The sequence below is a fragment of the Sparus aurata genome, chromosome 1, assembly GCF_900880675.1.
Source record: "Sparus aurata chromosome 1, fSpaAur1.1, whole genome shotgun sequence".
Lineage (NCBI taxonomy): Eukaryota > Metazoa > Chordata > Actinopteri > Spariformes > Sparidae > Sparus > Sparus aurata.
In genome coordinates, this window is record NC_044187.1 from 28,693,566 (window position 1) to 28,716,951 (window position 23,386).

The following is a 23,386-nucleotide window of genomic DNA, read 5'->3' on the forward strand; positions in this document are numbered from 1 at the left end:
TTTTTTCTCATTACAAATATATTATATGAATATCAATAAATCAGTATTTGAAATTTTCCAGGACTGTACAGAAAAACAACATCCCTGAAGCCGCTACATTGTGATTCATGTGAATTTGCAGTGAGTTTACTGCGCTGCCTGTCTGCTATTATCCTGTGCATTTATGACAGTGTGGCCAGATGTCCACCATAGTCATTGTTTGATTAAGTAAAGTTAGCCCAGCAGCTCACTGGCAAACAAAACAAACACATGTTCACTTTATTATGATCCGGCTCAATATATACAAACAATGCTCTTGGAGATGTTGATATTTGCAAATGCTTCCGCCTTTGTGACGCTGGACAGTACACTGACCGAGGCTGTGACCTCCCTGTAATATCTTTTGATCTGTTCATGTCTTGATAGGAATGATAAATTGCAGGCTTATAAGTCAGAGAAATCTCCAAAACAAAAAAAAGATACTTTAAATGGAATTCATTAGATTCAAAAATCACACACACACACACAGCAGTTCATCGGTGTCCGAAAAAGTAATTTAATTTCAAAAAGGTTGCCCACAGTGGCAGAGTTAAAGATACAGGCCAACACTAGTAAAAGTTTTGGTTGATTGGAATATGATTCCAGTGTTGAAAACAATTAATGCAGTAAGTCACCGCAGCATGATTTATTACATACAAACAACATTTGGAAGTTTTGAACAGATAAATGAACATTTGCTGTTTGGCAATTTGTATTTTTTTTTTTCAAAGTGAGGCATATTTGCCCCCAGGTTGCACAACCTAAATAGTGTAAGGCTTGATGTGTTGTTTTTTTAAATTAAAGACAGGAACGTATAGGATGATAAAAGCAACCTCAACAGGCTGTTAAATATATACAGAAAAAAGACGGTTAATAAAAAAGCACATGCCCTGCACTGATAGGGTTAAATTCTGTACCATGTTGTACCTCAGATTAGTAGTAACACCTTTACCATCGCCACTAATACATGTTTAAGACACATCAGTTTAGCTCAGTAACTATCAGTACTGTCTGTTGGCCACAATATGAAATACAGTGTATATAACACAATTCTTGAACAGCACCTGTTAAATTAATGTTTGATTGTTTCACACAAAACACAAGATGAAGTTGCACTTTCAGTAGCCAATCACATGGGCTGAAGTTCACTGACTGGAGACAGACACCATTAGGTCAGTAAATTTTGACCGGGCATGTTAAAGTACAAGGTAAACCAAGAACAGCTTAATTATTAATCAAGATAGTGTCAAAAACAACTGTAATGTAACAAATGGGAGTTATGATACCATTAGTTTTGGCAAACAAGTGGGAAAGTTCCCTCCTCGAATTCATCAGTCCTATGTTGCATCATCCCATGAGGATTTGCTGGCTCAGTCCACGATGAGATCAAGAAGTGAAGATAGACTTTGACAGATAAATTCAGAAATCCTCAACCTGCCTTTCTGCTGCAGACAGAAAAACAGATAACTGTTAAACATTTACATGGATAGCATATTACAAATAACTGCTCCAAAGCAGACATTTTAAGTGAGAAAATGATATGTGTAAATAATTGAAAAAACAAAACAAAACATTGGCTGAATTCCATTTCGCTACTTCAGTTTCAGGGTCCTGGTATGGTTCATACTGGACACTTGAATACAACAGGGACATGGTTCTATTGGTGACGTCAAATAAAGAGGCAAAAGGGAAATAAAGCATTTGTTTTCAGTGGTAAAGCAAATTTGCATCTTTACTTCATGTTGGTGAGCTTTCCCAGCAGTTGCAGCCACAACCAACAGCATGGAATGTGCATGGTTGGCCCCTCAAACAGACTTCAAACCAGCCAACTGATTTCCATGTGTATCACATCCTGCACTGCCACTTTCAGCCCCAGCAGGTGATGGCACTATAGCTCTGCACACCTTTAACCCCAAGTGTATAGTCACATGTACATGAAATGAGAGAAGCATGTGTGCAATATGTGTCTTCGCTTTGTGTGGAGTTAAACTTTGATACAAACTTCGCCATGGCAGACGATGTTTTTTCTCTTGCATAGACAAATGTGTGTTTTCAGTGCTTCTCTAATTTTACGCATGTTTGACCATACCCCAGCAGAGGTCTCATCAACAGAGTAGCAGAAAATACCTAGGTAAATGTGTAACACCTTTACTGGGTTGACAACAGGTGCTCTACATGTGAAACATGGTCTAAAGCGTTCAAGAAAAAGACGGCTTACTTTATATTTCACCAAAGGACAACGATCAATTACATGTGCTTGCTTGCCTGCTATGGTATTCATGTTACTGTGAACTATTCTGTGGAATATCCTGAGTGACCGTATTATGATTCCTGGAAAGAGATGTTGTTGTGAAGCTTTTCAAATGTATTTTTTTGGTGTTTTAAGCACCACAAGCTGAGTCTCACTTGGTCTACTATATTGGAGAGATGTCAAACAACTCTATAGATGATATCTCTAAAACTCTGCAACTCATACAAAAACAATGTAGGTGGATAAATATGAGAACAAAAATATGTATTTTTGTTTTTGGGGTGAACTTATCCTTTAAACAATTAGTCAAGTATCAAAAAAAGGCTGCCATTGAATTCCTGTTGATCTGCTATGTGACTAAAGTATAATTACATTTAGATTAGAACTTCTATTTGTTGGAATTCATGTGTTCACCCATCCATATTAGAAAAGTATAGTAGAGTACAAAGCCCAGTAGAGCACGGAAAAAAATTAATAACCAGCAACTTTAACTAGCAACAGAAATGGAGCTGAACAAATTAGTTAATCAATCGTTTCATTGTTAGAAAAAATGTACTGCAATCATTATGATAATATATGGTTTACATAGTATTTCAAGAAAAAATGCCAAACCTTTGCTTGTTCCAGGTTCTTTAATGTCAAGACTTTGATGCTCAGCTCTGTTTTACATCATTTCAATAAGAATTTAAATTGTATTTTTGCCAAGTTGGATGCAACCTGCTTTATTTACCGTAGTAAACTGTGATGGTTGATTTTTTTCTGACATTTTAAAGAGAAAACAATAGTTTAATCGAGAAAATAATTTGCAGAACAATCCAATATGAAAATGATCACTAGTTCCAGTTGAAAGTTGTATGCAGGTGACATTTAAAATACAATCTTGTCATGTGAAATATTAGCCCTTCATCCAGCTTCTCCTTCTCTTTTGAATGTGAAGGTGTAATTAATTTCTTCCCTGGAGTAATTACTGTCTCAGCTTAAAATCCCCTCCTGAATTCTCAGTGAGGGGAAAAGATGGCCTACCTCAGAACAGGGAGCAGGATTTGGGAGGTCTGAAGGGATTATCGCTGGAGGGGACGCCGACCAGGAGGGGGTCCTTGGAGGCATTTTGCAGACAGAAGTTTCTCAGCTCAGCAGCAGCCTGGGACACCTGCAGGGCCAGACATATGATGGTGGCGTGTGTGGAGAGAAGAAACATAAACAGCCTCTCACATGTAGCCACAGTATTTGTAATGCTCCAGCTGGCCCGCTGTCAAACTCTTACTCTACCCATTCTCTCACTGACGTACACTGTCAAAGCCGCCACTAGTTTTGCATAACATTTGCAAGCAACGGTGCAATACACGTCGGGTGTGTCTACTACGTGACTCTATGAGAGATACCCGTCAGCTGTTTCCTCTCGATAAACTTAAACAAACGTGTCACTTCTCTCGACACTTCGAGGTGGCTACGCTTTTTCGTAAACTTAGCGCCATCTGACAGCTGTTAAAACACGGAAGAGGCTTGTGGACTCGTAGCTGTGGTTTAATCAGCCACAAACCAGTGTATGTGTGACTTCTGGACCACTTTGCTGAGCCTCTGATGTAAGAGTCCCGTATGTGTCATTTCTGCAACAGTTTGTCTCCGCCATTCAACGGCAGGTCGACTCCGTCTTCCGTGTTTGTGTGTCAGTGTTGAGGGGTTCGTACCTTGATCCTCGGGATACTGGCCTCTAACCGGAGCTGCTTGACGGCCCTCTGAGCGATTATTAAGTTGTTGCTGGCATTGTTGTTGGACATGACGACGTCTTTCGGCGGAGAAAAGTTGAGAGCTACTTAATGTAAGCGGCCACAACTGGGCGGAAATTAACCCCAACTGCTCTAAACCCTGAACCCGACTGGGAAACGTTGGTCACTCTTCGCCCCGCCCCCTCTGCGCCAGTAAGCCGTTTTATTGGGCTGTATGCATGTCAATCAAAAAAGTGTAGCTAATTCCCCGCCCCCTGCATATACTGTCCATTATTATGAGTTTCCTCGAGAGCAGAGCAGGTGGGTGTACTGTGACCTTCAGGTGGAGGGTGAACAGCTACAGCACAGTGGTTAACCACCACCTGGTTGAACTTACATCAGTTTGTTACTGTTTTAATTGAAACATGTTTATATGTGAGGGCCAGGGGGTGTCATGGCACCCAGATGCAATGTGGTGATGCCTGTGGTGCACAGAGCACTGAAAATCTGTACTTGAGTACAAGTGCAGTGACATCATGGAAATATTACTTAATTACAAGTAAACCTTGTGCACTTTATGCATAAAAACAAGTATTATTTTAATACCACAAGTTTTACTTGTAAATTTAGATCATCTCTCTAAAAGCAAGGAATCTGTGTGTGTGTGTGTGTGTGTGTGTGTGTGTGTGTGTGTGTGAATGTGTTCCTCAAATATCTTTGCAGATCAGGATCAGACTGACCTGAGAGTTTCATTGTGGATTAATGAGATTAAACGAGTCCGGACCGAGTCTGTTCGGGTCTGAGGAGATCCGGAGACGCACGGACAACAAAGTGGAATCGGAATCTGTGGATGTTCGTGTGTAGCTAGCTGCTAGCCCACCCACACAACCCACCTCTCGAGTTGACGGACCGGACTCACCGGCACGTCCAAAACCGGACTTAGGGTAAATAACGTCCGCCACGCTTTTTCGCGAACATCGCCGTCACGTTTGCTTTGTGTCTGGTGCAGGAAGATACTGTAAAAACAGGCTTTTGTCACGAAAGTGTCCAGGCAGCAAGTTTGGTTGGTGAGGAATGGGAAGTTGTGGGAGGGACGGAGGCGGATGAATGACAGGCAACGACGGTCGGTGTAGAGACAGCGATAGAGACAGCGATATTGAGAGTTGAGAGATTTGTGACATTTAGCGTGTTTGGCGTGTATAGTTAGTGTGTTATGTAGTGTTTGGTGTAGTGTGTTTAGTGAGTAGTGGAGTCGTTTTTTTGTTTAATGAGTCAGAATAATGAGGAGAAGCTGAATGTGGAGCAGGCAGTGCAGCTCTTAAGGAGCACAGGCAGACCTGAGCACTGCCTGCATTTAAATGTAAATAGTTACATATAACTTTGTAAATTTTAAAAATTTATGCACATATTTAGCAAACAACAATTTATATTTGCATTATAAGTACTAAAAAATGGTTTGTTAAACATATGTGTGGTTTTCACAGTAAAAAAATCGAACCTTTTCTACTCGGATTTTATGTTTTTTTTGTGATTTTAGGTCCATTGTGTTAATACAGTATGTCAAAATAAAAAAATAACAGTCACACATGTGAGGTTGTGCTGAAAATAATGACACCAAGTAAATAGTTTTTAAGGTGAAATATGATGGCAAAATCAAAAATAGTCAAAAACAGCCAATTATACCCTGGAATATTGGATTTCACAACAAACCTAAATATCCCTGACGTCCCACCTTCAAACACAGCCTCATTTGGCCATCCATGAAAAAGCTGCTTAACCTCCCACTTTTCTATAGGAATACATATTTCCTACGGGCACTGCACTAGTTACTTAATAATACAAATATTCCTTTCAAACGCTACTCAGAGAATAACAGTTGTTGTTGCATTGCCAATATCAGGCGTTCAGTCAAAGGAATTTCTGTTTCTCCAGATCTTCAGTCCAAAATACTCCTGACGCCTGCTGCTAGTTTGATTTTTATTGTGTGTATGTCAGGGTTTTCAGTCATTTGTGATCAAAGTGCCTTATTGGCTACAAAAATGCAAAAGTCAGGTTTAGCTATTAATTCAAATTGTGCTGAGCACTCAATAATTGACAATAAACACATTACACATTATAAAGTATTCTATTCTATTCTATTCTATAGAGTGCAATTCATATGTACTAGTAAAATTACAGACTTGGAAAAGGTACAGGCATCCAAAAACATGACTTGATTACAGTAATTTGAGTGGCTACAATTTGTTTCTTCCACCCCTGAGTGCTGAAGGTAGTCGTACCTATCTGACCAGCAATCAAGTGAAACCAAAGGTCGACAACACCACACAATCTGGTCTGAATCTGATACCAGGGCCAGGAGTAGCAACATCAATACCAACACTGACACTTATTACTTATGAAGGTTTTGTGCTGTGATTGTTAGAGCTGCTCAAATGCACACAGCAGGAGCAGGGAGGCAGCTTTGCACAAAACACAAAACATGATAATTTTGTTTTAAATATTTTGACAGTGTTTATGCAATAAAAAGAAACGGAGGGACATGGCAATTCTTAACAATCAAATACAAGAAAAATGCAACAAATGGATAATAGCAGGAGGCCACATTTCAGATTTCAAGTAATTAAAAAGCAAAGTAAACTAAATATAACCAGAGGAAATATCTTATATCAGTAAGAACTAGAGGCTGACCAATAAATTGTTTTGGTTCATATTGGCCCCGTCCAGGTATTTCTGTGTATATGTTGTCAAAAATGTGCTTATATGAAAACCTTTATTTATTTATTTTTTTGCTTCAGTGCACTGATGTCAGTTTGGATGAGAACATTTTATTGTTAAACTGTAAAAAATCCTGCCTCCAATATACTCTATCTTTTTTTCAAAAGCATTTGATTGCCTCATTTGATGTATCATTGCAAACAATGTGTGTATTTTAGCTGATATATATATCAATATCCAAATGTTTTGCATTTCAATGTTAGCAAGTTTGTAACCAAAATAAAAGGCATCCCAAGTTCAAAAAGTCAAAAAGTTTAGGGTGGAGGATGTTTAAGCCAGTGTATGTCACAAAGGTATAGTCAAGGAACTTATGTTTGAATATAACTCTGTGGCAGCCAGACAGGCATGGTTTCAGTCCAACATCAATACCCAAGTGTAAGACCTCATGCCAAAGGCATATGATTCCATTTCACTCTGAAGCACAAATGTCAACCTCATGGTGGCGCCAGAGGAAGTCAGCACCTCACCAAGTAATGAAGACACCACTGATAGCTATGAGAACTGATAGCTATGAGAAATATAATTGCAATTCATCGAATAGTAAAATACATTGGAGTCTAGATCAAATTTATGTTTCATGGTTGCTAATCACTACAGGTTCCAGCAACACGGTCCTTATTTAAAAAAAAATTCAAACCGATTTTAAACCACATGCACACATGTCAGTTGCCCAATTCAAATTATAATGTGGACAACCTGTCATTGGATCAAAAGAATAATCCATGCTGTTGTTTAGGAAATTGATTCTTAGCCCAAGTGCCTGAGAAAAGTACAATGTACAAAAAGTCTTTAAAAAAGATATATGTATCACATGTAACATATTTACATCATGATTTGCTAACAATAAACACAAGACAAGAAACAAGAAAAAAACAAGAAAAATATTGGTACCTTCTCTTTTATTAGTTTCTTTACCATTGTTATTGAGTAACATCCATTTTAATGGCATTCAAATTGAGGAAACATTTCAAAACAAAATACTATGACAATATGAAATGTGATTGTATCATTAATGTATGTTCTCAGCTCGCTGAGGTGATTCCCCTAAAGAGAAAGAAAGAGAACATACATGGTTAGTAAATCCACGCAGTTCACTGTGTTGAGACATCAGCCTGGAGACCATATTGAAACTCATACTCACAAATGATTGGTCCAATGGTAAGGGGCTTCAGAACTTCTGAGCTGGTAACGGAGCGATACGTCCTACTTGCGCAATGCTACGTGGTGGAAAAAAAAATTAAGAGAAACCATGAAAACACAGTTTTTATGTTGCATTGAAAACATTTTATGTATGAACTGAACTGATGTGTGGCTTACTGGAACACAGTTGGAGCGCCTTATGTTACACAGACTGACGCTGCAATGAAGGAAAACGTTTCTGTATTGTTCCTGAGGCAGGAACAACAAGGCAGTGAAATATGCCCACTGGGATGAGCCAGTCTCAGTCACTGACACCTGTTGACGGTCAGTGGGACACCTGGCAGAGAGGATGGAGACGGTCAGCAGGGCCAGTGCACATCATTATAATTACCTTTTTCCCCATTTCCATTGTACTCCAGAAATCATCTGCTGAGGCTCAGGAGGGACACTCACTTGTTTTGGATGAAATAATGGCGCATGGAACCATCAGGGTTTGGCGAGGGAGTGGCATAGCAGTCCTCCAGAACGACTGCAAAGCTTACATCTAAAACCGCAGCATAGAAGCCTACGTACAACGGTGAGCCCACTGGCAGGGAGACCAGGCCTGGTGGATAATGGCTACTGTGGTCAGAGCTGTTGAACAGGTACATGAAGCTTTGGGGTTTGGCAGCCGAGCCAGAAAGTCCATCTGCCGGCCTGTCAAGAAAATATTATTTCTTGTTATGGTAACCAAGTCTTTTTTAAAAAGGTTTTATCACCTTGTAATTGTTTTAGTCCTGGGCATTTTTTGGGGAGGCATTTCTTGATGTTTCCTTGGGTTTGGTAAAAGAGCTTTGCAGCGGTGTATACAAAGGAAGGAAGGATAAATTAAACAGTGTAATATCCTGAATACTTGAGAAATTGGATCGAACATCAGTTTGTCTAAAAGAACTGAGCACCTGCCTCAAAAAATAACTTCTCAGATTCACTCTTTATGATGAAACAGATCCTGTTTCTTCTCTTAAATAGAAAAATCATGCAGCCAACCATACTGTATGTGCTGGGTTACAGAGGAGATATCCTATGTACCCAAACCACTAACCCTAAACCACTTCAAACCACTATATACCATATAGCACAATGCCACTGCCACGGAATTTTTCATAAAATGTGTGTAAATGTATATTTATTTCCTCAATAATTAACGCCGAAGTAATGATCAAATTAACAACAGTTTTACCATTCTCTATAACAACATGTGACACTGCCGTTCAGCAAGATGATATTAACATTCTTCCTGAGTGATCCAATCACAAGTGGACAGCTTTGGGTCTGTCAGCTCACACTTGGCATTATCATGCTCCTCGAGTGACCACTTTTGATCAAGTCTCACTCACCCACTCTAGATGCAAATGGAACAAACTGATACAATGTCTCTTACACAATTAAAGAAAATTTAACGTATAATGTTTGCCTAACAGGTAGGTGCAAATAGAAAATAATTTCTTGTAGACAGCTATTTGCAAAGTTTATCACTTAGATCCTAACTTCACAACTCAAAAACTTGAGCGATTGTTTCTAAGGGAGTCTGGGGACTTTCTCCCCGGTGGCAAAAAGTAGCCAATATTGGTTACTGTTTTCTTGATTTAAAAAATTTGGCATGTTTACCGTCAATAAAATGTTGTCTTCCTTCATTAATTTAGTCTTAATTATGAAATTATTTGAAAAAAGTGTGTTTGAAATGGGATAATTTTGGCAGACAGAACAGGTTGTGTGAATATGGATCAAATCAATTATAGTACTTATGGTGTGCAACTTTCACATTTTATTGTGTCATGGAGTGAGGGACTCAAACTGGTCTTGGCCCTGATTCTGTCTTGTCCTGTCTGGGTCTTAGCCTTGAATTGGTCTCAACCAAGCAGTCTTGGTCTCGATACACTCTGGTCTCGGTCGTGACTCGGTCTTGGCTTAGACTGCTTAGAGCTGCCCACTCCTGATCAGATCACTCAGGACGCATGTGGATTTCAGATTTGAGCAGCCTCAAAATCCTGCACTAAGTGACTAAATCCAACACAGTGTTTTGTTTTTGTTTTTTACCAGGAGTGCCTTGATTTTAAATTATACACACAGAAGCTTCATTATCTTACAACTGTTCAGAGTCAATAAAAGGCAACTTACGCCAGGAATGGTCTGATAGCCAAATTCATGCTGCCTTCTGTCTCCAGGGGGTATGCACAGGAGAAGGGAACAGTCACAGGAATGCTGAAGGATGTATTGTTCAATGGGTAGATAAATAAAATGTTGGAGTAGATGGCATGCGTTCTGTTGATCTGAAAGACAGAGGATGAATAAACGAGCAGTCAGTTGAATGTTTTTCAGTGTGGGAGAATGCAAAAAACAAAGAAAGTCTGAATCTTTACCGTCAGTGTGTTTCCACAGGCACCTTCTATTGCATCCACTTCGTACCACACTACATTATTATACTCTCTAATCCGGCCACAGTTGTTGGAAGCCATGTTGCCAGAGAACGGATTGAAACCAAAGGAAGTCACATGATCTATGTCCAGCCCTACACCAAACCTAAATTGGCCACAAACAAGCTGAGAAGTCAGACTCGGTGGACGATCTAATTCTAAAGATAAGAACACAAGGAGAGAGAAAAGAGATCAGATGGTAAATAGTATATACCAGAAGAGATCACCATCTAACCTCCATGAACCATAAACAGTTTGTCATTTTAGCCATATGCAGTCGTGGTCAAAATTTTACATACACTTGTAAAGAACATGCAGTGTTGAGTTTAAATGATTTCTGCCATTATCATTTTTCTGTGATGGAGTGAGTACAACACAAACTAACTCGTCACAAACAGGCATTTCTTGAACATCTCTGATGTGTGTTTGGTATCATTGTCTCGTTGGAGCACCCAACTGCACCAAGACCCAGTCTTTCTGCAGATGATTTTAGGTTTTGAGATAATCCTCCTCCATTATTTCATTTGCTTTCTTGAGAGCAGCATTTCCACTGGCAGCAAAACAGCCCTACAGCACTATACTACCACCACCACGGTGCTAGACGAGAGGTCTGGTTTTCTTGGGGTTAAAGGCCCCACCTTCTCTAAACACATTGCTGCTCATTGCGGCCAGACAACTCATTTTTGTTTCATCTGACCACAGAGTTTTCCTGCAAAAGGTTTTTTCTTTGTCCATGGGATCAGCAGCAAACTTCAGCCGAGCTTTAAGCTGCCGTGTTTGGAGTGAGGGCTTCTTTCTTTTCATGCAAAACACGCTTGACTGTGGACACTGACACTTGTCTTCCAGCAGCTCCTAATTCATTGCAGAATTTCCTTTTGGCTTTTTTTGCATCTGGGCCATGCACTGTACAAACAGTTGTTTGCACAAATGTTCTTGGCACCTGTAACTGCTTTGAATGGCTCTAATTGACTATCAGGACATGTTAAAATCAACAATGAGCTCTTTCAGATCAAAGCTGGGCTCCTTAAGTCTAATGGGTGTATCAAACAAGCCCTATTCAAATGGTCCCAGAAAAAAGAAGTTAAGAGTTAAGAGACCCGGCAGATTTGGTCACAGCTTAAGAATTTTTCTATAATGAATTAATGATTGAACCAAACTTCATGAATGTTTTTGTGACAAAATAGTACATACCCCGATTCCAAACTCTTTTGGAGATGTGTTTTTTTTGTAGTTAAATGTGAGCAAACACTATTTGGAGTGTACATTAAAAGTAAGTAAACATTTACCTTCACAGATGACACTGGCGTCTTCAACATGAGCACAGTTGTGGACCCCGATTCCTGAATGTCTGCAGTCTGTGATTGATGGTTCGTTGCCATAACAAGTGAGATCGTCCAACCAGATTGGTCCAGTGCCCTGTCCGAAAGCTGCACTTGATAGTGCTGAACGAGCAGGACCACAGTCCAGCTGTCTGCACACCACGTTGGCATCCCTCAGGTCCCAGCCATCGTCACACACTGTCCCCCACCGTCCAGCATGGTAGAGCTCCACTCGGCCCGAGCAGCGGCTGTCAGAGTTGACCAGTCTCACTGGTGAACGAGCTAACAGAAAACATGCAACACAACACGGATGATATGAGACACCGATGACAGATGGACTTTATGAAGACAGTGACATCTTTGGAAAACTACACACAGCTTGTTTCTGCTTAAAAATCACAAATACTTTTTAAGGCTCTGTAGCCTGCAGATAATAAAGAGGGGGTAGTTTGAAGAGCGCGTTTCATGTTTCTCCAGCAGGTTGTTACTGAAATGTTCTCTAAATGTGACACCATAGACAGCATGTTACACAGTGAGACATCATTTGCTTTGGCTGTGAAATGTTTTTATTTACCTTCACAGACAACACCAGCATCCTCTTGGTGACCACAGTTGTGAGATCCAAACCCTTGATGGCTGCACTGTGTGAGCTTTGATTCGCTGCCTGTGCACCTGACATCATCCAACCAGATGGGCCCTGAGCCCTGCCCGAAGGCTGCATTTGATTGTGCTGATAGGACACGGCCACAGCCCAGTTGTCTACACACCACCTGAGCATCAGCCAGGCCCCAAAAATCATCACACACTGTTCCCCACTGTCCGCTGTGGAAGATCTCTACTCGACCAGCGCAGGAGCTGTTTCCATTGACCAGACGGACCTGCCCCTCAGCTGCTGAGCTGTTGTGCAAAACTGTGCAGGAAAGTGTTGTAGTTTTTACTTTTTTGTTTATGTTATCAACAATTGGATAAAAAGACAAACAAAACAACATCTATTGGATTCAAATAAAACAGAATCTGAATATCAGAAAAATGCTGACCAATAGTCCACAGTATACATACACTCATGTCAATATATGTATAATTTACTTTTACTTGAACTTTTCATATTAAACAGATACTTCAGGACTTTTACTCACGTACTATTAACGATGGTGACTTGCACAAATTAATACTGTAACACAATATCTTTACTCAAGTTTGACTTTTGGTTCTTTTTACACTGATGATGCAGCTGGTTATTTTATTGTTAGACATCAAATTTTTTTTTTTTCTTAACACAATCTTATCTTTTACTGGTAATTTGACTAATTGCAATAAAAACAGTATCAATAGTGTAATTTTCTCTCTATTAAGATAAGTGTTAAAGAGTTCTATATTCCAGAGGTGTATTTACCTTCACAGACAACACCAGCATCCTCTTGGTGATGACAGTCGTGAGATCCAAACCCTTGATGGGTGCAATGGTTGAGCCTCGATTCGCTGCCTGTGCAATTGACCTCATCCAACCAGATGGGCCCTGAGCCCGGCCCAAAGTTTGCATTTGATTGTGCTGACAGGACAGGGCCACAGCCCAGCTGTCTACACACCACCTGTGCATCAGCCAGGCCCCAAGAATCATCACACACCGTCCCCCACTGTCCGCGGTGGAAGATCTCTACTCGACCAGCGCAGGAGCTGTTTCCATTGACCAGACGGACCTGCCCCTCAGCTGCTGAGCTGTTGTCTGCAGGTGTTGTGGGGGTGAAGTAAGGTGTTGAAGGTGTGGGCGGTAAAACTGTGCTGTTGAATTCTGGTTGAGCTGAAAGAAACAATCTCAGTTAGGTACAACACTACAACCTGCACTGTCATCACTACTGATGAGGAAAAGCTTCTTTCTATAATTTTGATATACAGAGAAGTACATTTACTTATGTACTGTACTTTGTACTTTATTAGTGTATTTCTATTTTCTGCTACTTCCTACTTTGAGTCCACTACATTTTGAGGCAAATGTTGTACTTTTCACTCCACTACAGGTGTTTGAGTACTTTGGCCATTAGTTTCTATGCAGATTGCACGCTAAAAACCAAAGGAGCATATTTTAAAATGTGTTTATTTAATTGCCAATTGGATTTTTAAAAAAGAAAATACTGACTCTGAATATCAGGAAAATGTTGAACACTGGATCTGATAATTGGCCAGGCTGATAATCAATTGACAGTTAGTACACAGCCTATACATACAAACATTTAATTATATGTATAATTTACTTCTATTTTAACTTTTGATACTTAATTACATTAATACCAGATACTTTAGGACTTTACTCAAGTACTGTTTTCATGGAGCACTTTACTTTTACCAAATTAATATTGTAACACAATGTCTTTACTTTAAGTCAAGTATTACTTTTTTATTTTTACTCTGTTGATGCAGCTGATTATGTTAATTGCAATAAAAACAATATCGATTGTGTCTGATTGATATTGAAATGTATTGATGAGGTCATTTTACTACAACACCAATTCCAGCAAAATTAGGATGCTGTGTAACATGTAAATAAAAACCGATAGCAGTCATTTGCAAACGATGTGTGTTTGCCGACAGTTGTTTTGAAAGGGTTCTTGAGTACATTTTATATTATTTAAACAATCATGTGTCTCACAAAGTGGGGAACCTCGCACTGTGCTTCTCTTTGACTGACTGAGCCTTTTCAGGATGCTCCTTTAATACCTAATCGTGATACTATCACCTGTTACCAATAAACCTGTTTACCTGTGGAATGTTCCAAACAGGTGAAATTGGAGGACTCCACAGATTTCACATTCTCTTGCTGCTCCTGTCCCAACTAGTTTGAAACATGTTGCTGATATCAAATTACGAATACGTATATTTATAAAAGTCAATGAAGTTGATGAGGTAAAACACTGAATGAGTTGTCTTTGTAGTGTTGAGTTTGAATTGAGTGTATGTCAGAAGGCATGAGCAAGTTATGAAAGTCTGTTATATTCATGTTTTACACACTATACAAACCCTTTAGGAATCAGGGTTGTAGTTAAATGTGCGCAATAATATTTGGAGTGTGCTTTAAAAATAAGTAAACATTTACCTTCACAGATGACACTGGCGTCTTCAACATGAGCACAGTTGTGGACCCCGATTCCTGAATGTCTGCAGTCTGTTATTGATGGTTCGTTGCCATAACAAGTGAGATCGTCCAACCAGATGGGTCCAGTGCCCTGTCCGAACGCTGCACTTGATAGTGCTGAACGAGCAGGACCACAGTCCAGCTGTCTGCACACCACGTTGGCATCCCTCAGGTCCCAGCCATCGTCACACACTGTCCCCCACCGTCCAGCATGGTAGAGCTCCACTCGGCCCGAGCAGCGGCTGGTAGAGTTGACCAGTCTCACTGGTGAACGTGCTAACAGAAAACATGCAACACAACACTGATGATATGAGACACCGATGACAGATGGACTTTATGAAGACAGTGATATCTTTGGAAAACTACACACAGCTTGTTTCTGCTTAAAAATCACAAATACTTTTTAAGGCTCTGTAGCCTGCAGATAATAAAGAGGGGGTAGTTCAATGAGTGTGTTTCATGTTTTCACATTTTCTTTGGCTGTGAAAATGTGTATTTACCTTCACAGACAACACCAGCATCCTCATTGTGACCACAGTTGTGAGATCCAAACCCTTGATGGCTGCAATATTTGAGCTTTGATTCGCTGCCTGTGCACCTGACATCATCCAACCAGATGGGCCCTGAGCCCTGCCCGAAGGCTGCATTTGATTGTGCTGATAGGACACGGCCACAGCCCAGTTGTCTACACACCACCTGAGCATCAGCCAGGCCCCATGAATCATCACACACCGTCCCCCACTGTCCGCGGTGGAAGATCTCTACTCGACCAGCGCAGGAGCTGTTTCCATTGACCAGACGGACCTGCCCCTCAACTGCTGAGCTGTTGTGCAAAACTGTGCAGGAAAGTGTTGTAGTTTTTACTTTTTTGTTTATGTTATCAACAACTGGATAAAAAGCCAAACAAAACAACATCTATTGGATTCAAATAAAACAGAATCTGAATATCAGAAAAATGCTGACCATAGTCCACAGTATACATACACTCATGTCAATATATGTATAATTTACTTTTACTTGAACTTTTCATATTAAACAGATACTTCAGGACTTTTACTCATGTACTATTAACGATGGTGACTTGCACTTAAATGAAATTAATACTGTAACACAATATCTTTACTCAAGTTTGACTTTTGGTTCTTTTTACACTGATGATGCAGCTGGTTATTTTATTGTTAGACATCAAATTTTTTTTTTTTCTTAACACAATCTTATCTTTTACTGGTAATTTGACTAATTGCAATAAAAACAGTATCAATAGTGTAATTTTCTCTCTATTAAGATAAGTGTTAAAGAGTTCTATATTCCAGAGGTGTATTTACCTTCACAGACAACACCAGCATCCTCTTGGTGATGACAGTCGTGAGATCCAAACCCTTGATGGGTGCAATGGTTGAGCCTCGATTCGCTGCCTGTGCAATTGACCTCATCCAACCAGATGGGCCCTGAGCCCGGCCCAAAGGTTGCATTTGATTGTGCTGACAGGACAGGGCCACAGCCCAGCTGTCTACACACCACCTGTGCATCAGCCAGGCCCCATGAATCATCACACACCGTCCCCCACTGTCCGCTGTGGAAGATCTCTACTCGACCAGCACAGGAGCTGTTTCCATTGACCAGACGGACCTGCCCCTCAGCTGCTGAGCTGTTGTCTGCAGGTGTTGTGGGGGTGAAGTAAGGTGTTGAAGGTGTGGGCGGTAAAACTGTGCTGTTGAATTCTGGTTGAGCTGAAAGAAACAATCTCAGTTAGGTACAACACTACAACCTGCACTGTCATCACTAATGATGAGGAAAAGCTTCTTTCTATAATTTTGATATACAGAGAAGTACATTTACTTATGTACTGTACTTTGTACTTAATTAGTGTATTTCTATTTTCTGCTACTTTCTACTTTGAGTCCACTACATTTTGAGGCAAATGTTGTACTTTTCACTCCACTACAGGTGTTTGAGTACTTCAGTCATTAGTTTCTATGCAGATTGCACGCAAAAAGCCAAAGGAGCATATTTTAAAATGTGTTTATTTAATTGCCAATTGGATTTTTAAAAAAGAAAATACTGACTCTGAATATCAGGAAAATGTTGAACACTGGATCTGATAACTGGCCAGGCTGATAATCAACTGACAGTTAGTACACAGCCTATACATACAAACATTTAATTATATGTATAATTTACTTCTATTTTAACTTTTGATACTTAATTACATTAATATCAGATACTTTAGGACTTTACTCAAGTACTGTTTTCATGGAGCACTTTACTTTTACCAAATTAATATTGTAACACAATGTCTTTACTTTAAGTCAAGTATTACTTTTTTGTTATTTTTACTCTGTTGATGCAGCTGATTATGTTAATTGCAATAAAAACAATATCGATTGTGTCTGATTATATTGAAACGTATTGATGAGGTCATTTTACTACAACACCAATTCCAGCAAAATTAGGATGCTGTGTAACATGTAAATAAAAACCGATAGCAGTCATTTGCAAACGACGTGTGTTTGCTGACAGTTGTTTTGAAAGGGTTCTTGAGTACATTTTATATTATTTAAACAATCATGTGTCTCACAAAGTGGGGAACCTCACACCGTCCTTCTCTTTGAATGACTGAGCCTTTTCAGGATGCTCCTTTAATACCTAATCGTGATACTATCACCTGTTACCAATAAACCTGTTTACCTGTGGAATGTTCCAAACAGGTGAAATTGGAGGACTCCACAGATTTCACATTCTCTTGCTGCTCCTGTCCCAACTAGTTTGATACATGTTGCTGATATCAAATTACGAATACGTATATTTATAAAAGTCAATGAAGTTGATGAGGTAAAACACTGAATGAGTTGTCTTTGTAGTGTTGAGTTTGAATTGAGTGTATGTCAGAAGGCATGAGCAAGTTATGAAAGTCTGTTATATTCATGTTTTACACACTATACAAACCCTTTAGGAATCAGGGTTGTAGTTAAATGTGCGCAATAATATTTGGAGTGTGCTTTAAAAATAAGTAAACATTTACCTTCACAGATGACACTGGCGTCTTCAACATGAGCACAGTTGTGGACCCCGATTCCTGAATGTCTGCAGTCTGTTATCGAGGGTTCGTTGCCATAACAAGTGAGATCGTCCAACCAGATTGGTCCAGTGCCCTGTCCGAACGCTGCACTTGATAGTGCTGAACGAGCAGGACCACAGTCCAGCTGTCTACACACCACGTTGGCATCCCTCAGGTCCCAGCCATCGTCACACACTGTCCCCCACCGTCCAGCATGGTAGAGCTCCACTCGGCCCAAGCAGCGGCTGGTAGAGTTGACCAGTCTCACTGGTGAACGTGCTAACAGAAAACATGCAACACAACACTGATGATATGAGACACCGATGACAGATGGACTTTATGAAGACAGTGATATCTTTGGAAAACTACACACAGCTTGTTTCTGCTTAAAAATCACAAATACTTTTTAAGGCTCTGTAGCCTGCAGATAATAAAGAGGGGGTAGTTCAATGAGCGTGTTTCATGTTTTCACATTTTCTTTGGCTGTGAAAATGTGTATTTACCTTCACAGACAACACCAGCATCCTCATTGTGACCACAGTTGTGAGATCCAAACCCTTGATGGTTGCAATATTTGAGCTTTGATTCGCTGCCTGTGCACCTGACATCATCCAACCAGATGGGCCCTGAGCCCTGCCCGAAGGCTGCATTTGATTGTGCTGATAGGACACGGCCACAGCCCAGTTGTCTACACACCACCTGAGCATCAGCCAGGCCCCATGAATCATCACACACCGTCCCCCACTGTCCGCGGTGGAAGATCTCTACTCGACCAGCGCAGGAGCTGTTTCCATTGACCAGACGGACCTGCCCCTCAACTGCTGAGCTGTTGTCTGCGGTTATTGTTGTTGGTGTTATTATTGGGGTGGTAATGTTGACCTGATTACTGGCAGAGGTATGTGGTCTTGGATAGGGTGTGGTTGAAGACACTACAGTGTCTGTTCCATTCACCTCTGTAAAATGAAAAACAATGAGGTACAAAAGTTTCTTCACTTGTTAAAACAGTAAAATGAATGCATTAGATATGAAAATTGAAGTTGGTGTTACAGTGAAACTTGTTTCAAGTGGAGCAATACCTGCACAGTATGCAAGGGCGCATGTGACTGGAGCCACAAGTTTGTAGACGTAGTAGTTTCCATAGCAGAGCTTTACCTTGATGTTACTTGTCCTGCTCCAGCAGCATTCGCCGACCCAGGAGCCACAGACACTACGCTGTACAATTTGACCTGGCTGTGTGGGATGAGGTGCTGTCATCCACAGAGGAGCATGGGTTCCACAGCTGTATGCAGCCAAACACCTCTCTGGAATATGAGCACTGGTGTGGCCCAGAAACAGCCGATACCAGCCTTGCCAGTTAATATCTCTGTCACAGTGTATGTCTTGAGGCGATGTGTTATTTGTTGACCGCCAGTCATCATTGAGTCCAGTGTAGTGCTGACAGGGGTCAACACAGCGCATAGTCCCATTCAAACTGATGCAGTCCATGCCTGAGGGACAAGTAGAGCTTCCACAGCTGAAGTGGACAGAGTTAAAAGACGGGCCTGATCTGCTGGTGGACGAAGACTCCAGGCATTCGAAGGATCCTGGGGTGTTTCTGCAAACCTGAGTTGGCGCGCATGGTGAGTCTGAGAGGGAGCATTCGTTAATGTCCACACAGCCCCTTTCTGTTGACCACTGATAACCTTGGCTGCAGCAAGAAGAGTCACTACAGAGCTTTATATTGTAGCAGGTGATACCATCGCCTACAAAGCCATTGCTACAGACACAAGAAAGGAGCTCATGGTTGATGAAGGAGTCGCCTCTTTCTCGTGACTCCACACAGACGGCGTCATCGTGACACAAATCACAACTGGTGACATGTGTCCCTGTGAAAAGGATAGAGAGAGTTCGATGGATGCTGTTGCTCATTATACTGTCTCTCAGATTATTTTTAAAACTGCATATGGGTAGTGAAGCATTGTTCAGGCTCATAGAACTTCATTTTAAAATTATGTCTGGACCAAATATTTAAAACAAATATTAAAAATTTGCATGATAATTTCATATTGATGTAATGGAGTGATGTAAAGGAGTGTTAAGTTATGTTCAAGACATAACTCGGTGTAAGAATGACTTTGCTTCAATAAATCAGTGGAATAGGAATATGCAACATGTCGAATAAAATGTTTTATCTGCAATCCACTCAAGATAAATTTGAGGGGAGCACAGAGGAAATGCAAGTCATCAAGTTCATATCTAAAAAGGTATTATCAGTCTGATAACTAGACTGATTTGATTGAAACATGGAATGAATCTAGTTTCTTTCCACATAAACTAAAGTAGAGTTACACAGTTGATATGTGTCATGTTGTCAAGCCAAGACGTCAAGAAGTCAGATGGCTCACCTGAAGTGCTTCCTGTAAAAATCTGCAAAGTAACAAGTAGCATCAAACCCCAAGGCACCGCCATTATGGACCACATGCACAAACTGGCTGAAAAAGAGAAAAGAAGATGTTTTAAAATCCCATTTTTGAAATGATGCTGCAATGAGAATAAATCCTCACAATGCCAGTCTTACCTCAGAGACTCTGAGGTGAACCCAGGAGCTGGTGAGAAGGCGAGTGAGAATGTGAGAATTTATAGGTCTGTGGGTTTGGTCAAACGATCGTACGAGGCAATCATTGATCAAACACATAAATGGGGCAAATGACAGCTCTCATACATTAGACATCAGAAGAGTTACTTATTAATCACAATCAGACAAAATCATAAAATTCAAACAGAACTGGCACACAAACAAGGACCTGGGTCAATATATTTTATGATACCACAATCAATCGCAGTTCAGTGTTGGAATCTAATGAAGACCTCTTGACCTCAACATGTTTGCACATTCCAACGTTATTGTATCCACCGACAAGCCAATTTATAACCACCTTCCTTCAACAGCAGTGACTGTGTGTTCTTGAACATCAAAACTTTATTCCTGACCTTGATTATAATTTATCTGACCACATACTCTTAACTCCAGGTCACTTGATTTGCCTTTTACCCAGTTTAATCATATCCACACCATAAATTAAGATTATTTTAGTTTTTTATTAATGAAACTGGCACTTGACCTCTCATGTCAGCAATCATGACTGTATAGCATGTGCATGTTGGACCCCATCTAATATCTGTGCATGATCTGTATGTAACTGTCTGGCTCTGAAAAGGTATTTATGATCAGATAGGTGTCTTTGAAATGACTGGAAAATGGCAGTGAACCAGAGTGGGTGACCTTTCTCATTTCCCGAACATGAGTTTTTAATCACAGTGATACTGATAACTTATCATTACTTACTGGAACCATAATACTACCTCTCTCCCAAAGCTGTGCAACAGTGTACTCTGCTCATTAATGCAAGTTTACTACAAAAGAATTCACAGCATTTCCGAGAAAGGTGGGCGTTGTTCACAAAGAAAGCGTGTACACAACTGTCATTCACACAGGCAGAAACACTGATATGTTATGTATGTAGTGCGGTTAAATGTGCTCAAAAGTCATCACTGAGTAAGAGCAAAGATATTGAGGTAAGCATTACTTTGGTAAAAGCCCTGAAGAACGTGACATTAAAAGTACATACGTTTAAAAAATGTATCTATGGCAAATGATGTTCTTACATTAACTGGAGTTTGTAAAGTAACAATTAAATAAAGTTGCCTCCAAAATATAGTGGAGTGTATGCGTAAAGGAGCAGAGAATGGAAATTAAGTAGAGTACAAATACCTCAAAACTGTACTGAAGTACAGTACTTGAGTGAACGTACTTAGTCACGTTCAATCGCTGAGCATACTCTATGTTGTTGTACTTGTCAGGTAAATGTATTTGAGTAAATTGTAACCTGATAAAACATTTGACCTCATAATTCAAAAACAAAATAAAGAACAGACACATTATCACTGGACTAGGGGTTCCTTTCAATCTGTCACAAACAGATAAATATTGTTAAAATTTGAAAAAAAATTCAGAAAGATCTAATCTTAATATTCCCCCACTAGCTTTGCTCAACTGCCATCACATGATGTAAATATCGTCACTGTCACTGAAGATCAAAGGTCAACATCAACACAAGATCATGTTCGGAAAGAAAAAAAAAGGCCCATGTTAATATTCATTAGAAGTGAATCAACTCAAAACTCAGATAATCCTTTCCATCAAGACTGTGTTAGTGTGGTTTGATCAGCTTTGATTACACTTCCTACACTTGCCACGCTAGCAGCTCTGTAGGCAGTGTAGGCACAGCTGTCCTTTGAGCTAAATGCTAACATCAATATGCTAATTGGTTCAAAATGACAACGCTGGCTTGCTGATGTTAAGCAGGTATAGTTTTTATTTTGCTAGCATTATTCTTAACGCAGAGCATTGAACTGAATCAAGATTTTAACCTGATGATGGAGCTTGAGGAAAAGTCACTGATATGATTTCAAATCATCCTACGGGGGACATGAATGTGTGTGCCACCTGTGATGGCATCCAAAAGTTAATTGAATAAATATGTGTTAGGGGCTTTCATGTGTGACTGCCCTTGTGACTTGACTAATCTATCTACACGCTCACATTCTGTTTTGTGAACTGTTGTGTTTTGACCCTCAAGCTCATCGTAGCATCATTTGCTTGTGTTTGCATCACCAGCATTGACAGTCCCCTTGCATGATATTAAATATATTAATGCATAAGTCAAGTCATGCTAATGAAAGCCACATACTGACCACAGTTCAGAATAAAACCCACCTAAAATGCATGTTTTTAAAATGGTATTCAAGTGTGTTTTTAAGATTTACAGTTACTCAAGATTATGTAACAGACCTGATAGGAGCACTCACAGGGAATTGTGTGGAAGGGGAAGTTCTGATCAGAAACTTTTTCCAGTGGCGCAACAGCCTGGTAAATAATTACTCAAATTGTGTGCAGCCAGTTGATTATTAGTCATGATGATGTATGAAACTAGATTCAGTGATCCAAAGAGCACACACACTCCCTCCTTCAGTACGTGACACCAGCTTGTGGCCCATTGAAGGACTGAACTTTTGTACCTGGACAAAAGCTCACTTGATCAATATTCACTGGGTGTGGTAAAAATCCCTTTTTAGCTTTTATGCTGACATTTTAAGAACTTTATGGTCTTTGATTTATCCAGATGCAATAAAGGCTTGTCTACAAAAGCTGATATGTATCATTTATAGTTCAATAAAACCAACAGATCATTGGGAACTGATATTGATAGTATTCACCATAACCATTACATCATAACAATGTTATGTGTTGAAAACTTGTATGTTGAAGTAAACATGTATAACAACATGTAACACTGTGATCCTGCCCTCTCACTGAAGATACACAGTGCAGAAACAAGTGATAGAGACACAACTCACCCTGCTCCAAGACGGTGTACCATTAACGTGATTCTGAAGCTGATATTTTTAAGGCTAAAAAGTTATATAATGCTGTTTAAATACTATATAAAACAAATACACCTCATGTCCGAGGTTGTCTTTAAGCTTGAAAATACTGGAA

The 23,386-nt window shown here is 40.0% G+C and overlaps 2 protein-coding genes across 8 annotated transcripts; both read right to left on the reverse strand.

The window, feature by feature from the left end:
* Window positions 1-511: 511 nt before the first annotated feature.
* Window positions 512-4,190, reverse strand: LOC115591614 (guanine nucleotide-binding protein G(I)/G(S)/G(O) subunit gamma-10). Of its 2 annotated transcripts, none has more exons than XM_030433762.1 (3): window positions 3,958-4,190; window positions 3,293-3,419; window positions 512-1,460 (listed from the first exon to the last, which is right to left on the reverse strand). In XM_030433762.1, the coding sequence occupies exons 1-2, from the start codon at window positions 4,045-4,047 to the stop codon at window positions 3,294-3,296; spliced, it is 216 nt and encodes a 71-aa protein (XP_030289622.1). In that variant the 5' UTR covers window positions 4,048-4,190; the 3' UTR covers window positions 512-1,460; window position 3,293. The 2 variants fall into 2 exon arrangements, with proteins under 2 accessions (XP_030289622.1, XP_030289614.1); XM_030433754.1 differs by having other exon boundaries at window positions 512-1,463.
* Window positions 4,191-7,632: 3,442 nt separating this feature from the next.
* Window positions 7,633-20,422, reverse strand: LOC115591510 (deleted in malignant brain tumors 1 protein-like). Of its 6 annotated transcripts, none has more exons than XM_030433594.1 (17): window positions 20,405-20,422; window positions 20,232-20,318; window positions 18,924-19,712; window positions 18,351-18,800; window positions 17,812-18,126; window positions 16,410-16,519; window positions 15,290-15,584; window positions 14,751-15,065; window positions 13,056-13,460; window positions 12,237-12,572; window positions 11,630-11,944; window positions 10,290-10,501; window positions 10,048-10,199; window positions 8,344-8,586; window positions 8,068-8,227; window positions 7,892-7,967; window positions 7,633-7,794 (listed from the first exon to the last, which is right to left on the reverse strand). In XM_030433594.1, the coding sequence occupies exons 2-17, from the start codon at window positions 20,305-20,307 to the stop codon at window positions 7,760-7,762; spliced, it is 4,284 nt and encodes a 1,427-aa protein (XP_030289454.1). In that variant the 5' UTR covers window positions 20,308-20,318; window positions 20,405-20,422; the 3' UTR covers window positions 7,633-7,759. The 6 variants fall into 6 exon arrangements, with proteins under 6 accessions (XP_030289454.1, XP_030289460.1, XP_030289438.1 ...); XM_030433600.1 differs by having other exon boundaries at window positions 12,237-12,531; window positions 13,351-13,460; window positions 15,290-15,625; window positions 16,115-16,519; XM_030433578.1 differs by having other exon boundaries at window positions 15,290-15,625; window positions 16,115-16,519.
* Between the last annotated feature and the right edge of the window lie 2,964 nt (window positions 20,423-23,386).